General features: G+C 32.4%; 2 protein-coding genes across 2 annotated transcripts; one reads left to right on the top strand and one right to left on the bottom strand.

Annotated features, from left to right (window-relative positions):
* Positions 1 to 853: 853 nt before the first annotated feature.
* Positions 854 to 1,368, bottom strand: HELRODRAFT_170108 (hypothetical protein; the record flags this gene model as incomplete). The annotated part of the gene is made up of 2 exons (XM_009015926.1): positions 854 to 1,289; positions 1,352 to 1,368. The coding sequence occupies 2 exons, from the start codon at positions 1,366 to 1,368 to the stop codon at positions 854 to 856; spliced, it is 453 nt and encodes a 150-aa protein (XP_009014174.1).
* Positions 1,369 to 2,485: 1,117 nt separating this feature from the next.
* On the top strand, positions 2,486 to 8,134 carry HELRODRAFT_76021 (hypothetical protein; the record flags this gene model as incomplete). The annotated part of the gene is made up of 3 exons (XM_009015925.1): positions 2,486 to 2,653; positions 7,428 to 7,599; positions 7,902 to 8,134. The coding sequence occupies 3 exons, from the start codon at positions 2,486 to 2,488 to the stop codon at positions 8,132 to 8,134; spliced, it is 573 nt and encodes a 190-aa protein (XP_009014173.1).
* Positions 8,135 to 8,523: the final 389 nt, after the last annotated feature.

Here is an 8,523-nt window from a genome sequence, read left to right as displayed (position 1 = left end):
GAGTGGTAGCACCTGTAGGCCGATTGGTTGAGTGGCATTAAATTGTTCGTCGTTAGATAATTCATCAGGAAATCAAGAACAACACGCTCCAAAACCTTTGAAACAAAGGAAAAGTTTGATATTGGTCTGTAATTATTCACCTCATTTGCATCTGAGTTAGCTTTTTTTCAAAATCGGTTGAATTATCGCGTGCTTACAGCTAGAAGGAAATTTACCAACGCGTAAACAGAGGTTTAAAAAACTCGTCAGAAAGCAGACAAATGAGTCCAAGTATTTTTTAAAGATATGCGTAGGGATTATGTCCAAACTGCACGATTTCGTTGGTGATTTGAGTACCGTTTCCCTCAACTGAGTTTCAGTAACCAACGGAAAGCATGAAAACGTGCATTTATTCAACTTCTGAAGCGGAAATTCAGAATGTGCATTTGTTGTTTCTTTTATCCTAGCAATTTTATCTTCAAAAAATTGTAAAATCTGATCAGCGTTTAGAGCGTTGTCATCATTAAATGAATCATTTGCCGAACTTTTACCTAACATTTTATTGGCAACATCCCAAAGATTTCTTTGATTTACGTTACTACTTACGACATCGTTCCAATAATGCGTACGCTTGTCAGAAAAGAGTCTGTTTTTAGCCATCAATGAGAGTGCCCATCTTTTTTTCCGCCCACTTTCCGGACAGTTCCTATAAATTCTTTCCATCTTCCTACAGAATCGCTTTGCACGTCTACACTCACCATCAAACCAAGGTGCAGCATTTGTCTGCCTACGATAAATCACCCGCATAGGCACTAAATTGTCAGAAATTCGATGAATTTCACCACTAAACAGAGCAAATTTATAATCCACATCATCAGATTGACATTTGTTTCTTAGTATCAAGAATTGGAAAATCCTGTGAACAAATTACTAGGTCTAACGTACCTCCCGACACATGCGTTTGTTGATTAACATGATTGACCAACTGGAACATATCAAGTATCTCATGTAGTCGTAGAGTGAAAGGACTATCCCTCTTTTCAACGTGAATGTTAAAATCACCCATAAGTACGACATGAGCCTCCGACATTGTAATAAACTTTAACATAGAAATCAACTCTTCAAAGAATAATGAAGTCGTCTGTTCCGAGCCAGGTCTGTAGAGGGCAATTAAACAGAACTGATCAATTCCAATCTTCAATCTGATGGCCAGAGCTTCAAACTTGGAAAATAAAGGGAGATTTATTTTTTTATACTTAAAATCACTTCTAAAATAAATTACCAAACTCCCGTGACCAGGGTCATGCGGCCTGACAAAATCCACAAATGTGAAACCAACCAGGTGGCATAGCTAATCTAACGGAAATATTACCTTCGGTCCCGTGCCATGTTTCACACAGAACCAGTATGTCGAGGCTATCATAAATCATTCCATAGACATCATCAACCTTATTGTTGATAGACCTGACATTCAACAGACAAATACTAACCATCTTCTTATTAGTATCATATTTCTTGTTTCCAGGTCCGAAATTGTACCTTTACCAACTGTTCCAAGCAATACCAAGTGCCAACACGTCCATTAATCAAACTTATTGTTTTTTTATATATATATACACACACACATATATATATATATGTACATATATATATATATATATATATATATATATATATATTTATATATATATATATATATATACATATATATATATATTCAGATTTAGCATCCTAAAAGTTATTTAAATTTTTAACAATTTTCATCAATATTAACTCAAAAAATTCTGAAAAAAAGGAATACATTTTAAAAGATAATTTAGTTGTTCCACGGTGAATGAAGTTTGCTAAATGACGTGCTGATCTCGTTATATCGATAGTGATGATGGTGTGGTAAAAATTGGATGATGATGCTGCTGTGGTGATAATGCATAGAGGTGCATGGAAATGCATGGAGGTGCATTTAAATAATGCATGATGATGTTGGTGATGAGTTAATGTAAATGGTTGTGTTGATAAGGTGTAATGATGGTGTTGATGATGAATTGATGATGATTTGTTGATGATGATGGGGCCATGATAGCACTGATAATAACGTTGGTAATAACATAATGCTGTCGATATGTAAAATGTTTTGGCGAATTTTGTTGTAGTTTGGTTGAAGAAGACATTTAAATGTACAATGATGAAAGTAACGATGATGCCCTGTACCTCTCCTTCAACATGTTCATTTAAAAACGTGATTGTTAAAACGTTCGCATATTTTTTAATTTTTGTTATACAGTATTATGAATGCAATGGCATTATTATTGGCTAAATAATGTTGTTTTATTATCATTATTTAATTATTAATATATTAATATATATATATATATATTATTATTTTATCATTTAAGTTGTAAAGTTAGATTATTCGCAGTATTAGCAGCAGTCATAATAGTGAAAGTAGTAGAGTAGTAGCAGTAGAAATTTTTATCACAAAATTTAACAACTCATAGAATCCCCTGCAATGATATTTGGAGCGAAAGGAGGTTTGGTGACCTTCAACTTTCATGAAGGTCAAATCATGGACGAGAAAGATGACCGCATGGCCTTTGCCTTCAAAACCTCGCAGGAAGATGCAGTAGTGGTCAGAATCTCGAGCAGCAAGTCTTCCGACTACTTCCAAGTTGAAATAGTTAGTTGATGCGTGGTTCGTTGTGGTGGAAGTTGAATAATTATAACCAAGTTTATTTTATAAATAATCATTCAAAGTAATATTGAGAACACTTGCATCACTTCAAATAAACATGTCTTCATCTCTTCAGATTAAATATCCACTTCAGTTGACAACCAAATAATGGGTGAGGGGGGGAATTTGCTATCATAATCTATGCTACATGTATTTTTGCATTTATTATAAGCGAACATCACTTTCAATTATTCGCCGGACCGCGTGCATGCAGAAGGTTCGTTCATCTTAATTCATTATTTACTTTATTCTCACATCATGCACCCAATAAACAGAGCAGACATTAAACGAGTAGATTAATTTAGAATCGCAATATGTAATTGATATCCTCAAGGAACTCTAAACGTACACGCATCTCTATGCATCTCCATGCACTTCCATGCACGTCCATGCACTTCCATTCATGTTCATGTATCTCCATGCATCTTCATGTAAACATCTCCAAATTCAAGCCATCGAGTGTTAAATACAATTTATACCATTGGAAAGCAATTTCATTCTTTCATCGTTCACATAAGTTTTGTTGATAAACATGCCAAAGATATAAAAAGATTTTCAAATAGGAGCCAAAGATAAAATAACATTTTTAAATGGGTCTAAAGATAAAATAAAATCTCCAAATAAGGAGCTTTTTTGTGGTAGCCGCAATCTCATTACTGCCGACGACGACAATATGGAGATGTATTTCTACGAGTGTACCTATCTAACAAACATGTGAAGTTATCATGAATATTTATGACCATCATAATTAATGAGGTGTCGTTTATAATTATAAACAACAATGACGAATAAACATTATTAGTATGGTGTGACGACTATCATATTATTTTTCTGTAAATATCTGGGTGGGACTTTAAAATGACAAACATACGGCTAATGAACTTTTAATGTGAGCAGAAAAACATGCAGAAAAGTAAAAATTTTCAACTGATGAAATATGTGTGCCGAAGTTTTTGTATGAATATTTCAAAAGTATCGATAAGAGAATGAGGCTTAACGCGTCTGTAGCAAATGGAAAAAAAAGTATTGGAAAAAGTAGAAAAGAAGAAAATATAGGCTGGAAAGAAGCTTTTATAATTGCATGCGAGAGTCATAAACACACGAACCCAGCAGCAATTTGCATACGTGACTTGATTGTTTCATCGACCTTCACCCTCACCTTTCTGGGATTTTCCGAGCGATCTAATTTTAACCTCGCTAAGAAAATAAAGAGTTCTCAAAGGAATCGGTATGTTAATGGCTCCTCTGCATTGTAGCATTGCCGGGGTATGTTAATGAATCTACATTCTGGAGCGTAACCCAACATGAATGACGTCATGCATAATAAACGTGTGAATGGAAGACGGTGGTTGATGACGTGTGGCTGTGGTCTTGCGTTTCTTCTTGTTGTTGCTGTTGTGGCAGTGTCTGCGTTCAGGTTGCCAGTGTGCTTGTGTCAAATTTGGTGAGGTTTGTAGTAGTAGCATTTAGAAGTTAGTAGTAGTAGAAGTTGCAACATACGGCTAGTAGTAGTGAGTAGTAGTAGTAGTAGTAGTAGTAGTAGTAGTAGTAGTAGTAGTAGTAGTAGTAGTAATAATATTGAAACATTCAAATTAGTATTGTTATAAAAAAAATGTGCGACTGTTTCAAAAAAAAATATTGACCACTGAACTGAAGAAGCGTTTGAAAAAATCTTTCGATTTTAAAAATCATGTGCCTTAACAGAAAGACGATGCTTAACTGCTTAGTATTAAGTTCTTCAAGACTTGTTCTAATTGAAATTATTTTAATCATCAACAACACATAAAAATAACGAAAGAAGATAAAATTTTACAAACGTGGATGCTGAAGTTAATTATGATGACAACTTTGTGATGACTTACATGGGAGAGCTCATTAAATTTTTCTAAAAAATCTTTCCGCCCTCGCACTTTGTAAAATCCTTTAAATCCATAATTCTGAAATTCAGTCGAGTTTATATCTATAATAAAATGTAGGTTGCATATTTTACGGCGACATCACCCTTTCAATAAAATGTTTACACCTGAATATAAATTTTATGTTCTTCAGTTGGAATGGTGGTGGCAGTTTTGGGAGTTTGTTTTACGTTGATAGTAAGGCAGCTACAACAACTAAATAAATCTCACATGAAAGTTTTTTATCAACAATTATCTGATCAGGTTTTACTATTTAATTTTACGTTATATTCATAAATGTTATAAGAATTTCATTTTTTGCATTTTATATCAAGCGGAAACTCCAAGTTTATTTTGATTTTCAAAGAATCTTTATCAAGAAATATTCGTTTGAACTGTTTTGAAAGAAACATAAACTCAAAATGATCCTATTAAAGCCACAACCGAACTAAAATATCCGTTAAAATACTTTTAAAAATTAATGATGAAAAATGTTTCCAACAGTCGATAACATACTACATTGAAAAAGGTAAACTGTTACCGAAAAAAAGCTTTTCTGTGTAAGATAAAAATAAATAAAAAAAAGTAGTTAAAAGTTTTATTTTCTATATAATTAAGTTAAAATACGAGGATGAAAGTTCTATACGAAATATTTAAAAATTGAAACAGAAACTGATCAAAGCTAAAAATGCAGTAATATTTCTTAACATATGTATAAATAAATATATATATATTATATATATATGTATATGTATATATAAATTTATATATTATATATATATATATATATAATATATATATATATATATATATATATACAAATTAGTGTTTGGGTATTTAGTTTTTAAATGAAATTGCACAAAATGCAGTAAATTAGATGTAGAAAATTGATAAGCATTCACACACACACACACTCACACACATACTTACATACAAATATACATATATACATATATATATATATACATATATATATATATATATATATATATATATATATATATATATATATATATATATATAAGTTACACATACAAATATATATATATAGTATATAGGTTACACATACAAACACACATAAAAAGATCGACTGGAGCATTCAAATATATATATAAGTTACACATACAAATATATATATATATATATATATATATATATATAGGTTACACATGCAAATATATATATAGGTTACACATACATATATATATATATAGGTTACACATACAAATATATATATAGGATAAAAAAGTTTCATTAAACGGGTAATAAATAAGAAATGTCAGGCAAATAAACCAACTTATATATGTAATGCATATCAGCTATCTATCTGCCTCTGCCATCTATTGATGCATATGTATTGCTTGCTCCCTCTCGTTTATGTACAGGCGAATAAATTCAAATTATTGTCATAATTTTTTTAACAGCCAGTATATATAAACCAAATTTTTCAGCTTTCTGCGATTTAAATAAAACTCTAACGAAAGATTTGTGAAATATCAACGGTCGTTCATTTATTCATTCATTCATTCACTCACTCATTCATTCATTCATTCATTCATTCATTCATTCATTCATTCATTCATTCATTCATTCAAGAGATGTCAGACTCAGGTCCGCCAAAAATTTAATTGAAATATTAATTATAAATAATAAATATAGTATTAGTCAATCATAACACATCGAAGCTAACAACAACAACAACATCAACAACAACATCAACAACAACAACATCAACAACAACAACAACATCAACAACAACAACATCAACAACAACATCATCAACAACATCGGCAGTAACATCATCATCATCATCAGACACCTCCCGTCGATCACAGTTGTGCTCCGTTATTGCTTTTTGTTGTACCTCCTGATTCATTTCAACGAAATGTTCACGGTAGTTTTCTTCTGAAGTTTTGATAAGACTGATGAGCACATGTGTTCAGTCGCACTTCGTCTCTGTTTTTTTTCTTCATATGTTTTCATTAATTCCTGCAACACACACACACACTCACTCACATACACTCACACACACACTCACACACACGCACACACCACACACACACACACACCGCACGCGCACACACCGCACACGCACATCACACTCACACACATTAACACACGATGCTGTCCCTACGATATAAATTACGCAAAAAAAATTAAGATATTAAAGAATGCTGGCATCAATCAAAATAAACATGTGAATCTTAATTAAATAATTAGAGAGCTGTTGTTGGGGATGTCAAATATGTAACAAATTTATTGTTTGTTCATAATAAACGAATAATGTTATTAATAATAATTGTTTTATTATTTTCGTATCGTTTAAATTATCCTTTATATTTTATTATGAAATTATTTTCTTAGTTATGTGGGAAGCAAGATTCATCGGTGAAACTAAATAAAACTAAACCTCTGGAAAGAATTTTTAATGCACACATTTGGCTTGCTTTCAACTTCGAAGAAACTTTGCAGCTAAATTACGAGAAACTTCAGTCACTTTTGTGTTCAGTGTTTTGTTTGGTGATAACAACAAATTCCAATTATAACAAAACTTTAATTTTTAACTTTTTTAAAGTTCAACAAACCTGCATATCTTTCAAATTTAAGTTTAAAATCAACAAAAACAACAAGAAAAATTGTTAAAAAATAAGATGATACAATAAACAAAAGTTTCAACTTTTAAACTGGAAACAACTTTTATTAAGTTGAAATAACTTGAAAAAGATCTATCCCTCCTGCATTTTTTTTATTTACTACTTCTTCATCACCAACCATCCACTCATCCACCGCACTCCACCACCTACCATCTCTCCATCAATTTGCAGATGGATGGAAAGGTGTTAGCAGTTTACAACATGGGGTTCGTAGACCACGTTGTCGGAGATTTCAGCAGAAAGGTCAACGACAATTTATACCACGTGATCAAAATATATAGGTCAAGTTTGAACGTCAGTATGCAGATCGATGATTGGTCTCCGGTCTTCAAAACTCCTTCCGGTTTGCTTTCTTAGTTTTTTTTCAAGTTATTGATCACCAAGAATAACTTTAATTATATAGGTCTGAACCTACAAGTTTTTATTTAAAAATTAAAAAAATTTGCATATAGTTTTACACGCTTTCAAGTTTATTCGTTGGTGATGCAGTTGGTTTAAAAGTAACTGAAACTTTAAAATGCCTCACGTTAACATCTTAAATCGTTCCATCTTTTCAACGATGTCCATCTTCACTTTTATTCATCTCGGCAACAGCAACGCACCTACATTTCATCACGTTGTTCTCCCGATGTTTCCCCCACTTAGGTCGTCAGATTGGCGTCTTCAACCAGGTGAGTCAGATCATGATTGGCGGGAAACGAGAGAGCAAAGGTCAGGTGAACAGAGGATTTGTGGGAGGGGTTAGAGGATTGTGGTACGATGGGGTAAATGTGGGCGAGTTGATGTCGAGAGGCGATTGGAGAGTGAAAATTGAAGGTGACGTCACGATGACGGTCAGAAATGAAAAGAATTCGCAGGCAGATTTATCGAAGGAGTGAGTGGTTTTTGTTAAGTTGATGTAACGTTCTATATTTCTCCTTTGACAATGTTCTCCGAATTTTGTACTAATGTTTTTGTCTGTTGTAATTTTTGTGGTTTCGCACATCCAGCATTTCATTGCATTGTTTGTCCACCTTTGGAGCTAACCGTATGTTTTTTTATAGTTTTTTTAATTTCTTCTTATGTTAGTGATAATTAATAGTCAATGTTTTTGGTAAAATTAATTCAATTATTTCAGATTCATGAAAAAATTGTCCACAAAAAATTTAATGTCCTCATTGCTAGAAGAAAATGAAAAGGACGAGGAACATGAAAAGGTCTGTACTAATGACGTATAAAATAACCAGTAACTTGAGATGAATATAAAAATGTAATGCCGGTCTGGGCT

The sequence above is a fragment of the Helobdella robusta genome, assembly GCF_000326865.2.
Source record: "Helobdella robusta unplaced genomic scaffold HELROscaffold_17, whole genome shotgun sequence".
Classification (NCBI taxonomy): Eukaryota; Metazoa; Annelida; class Clitellata; order Rhynchobdellida; family Glossiphoniidae; genus Helobdella; species Helobdella robusta.
Note: the sequence above shows the minus strand (reverse complement) of the source record. Positions and strands in the feature narration are given on the sequence as shown.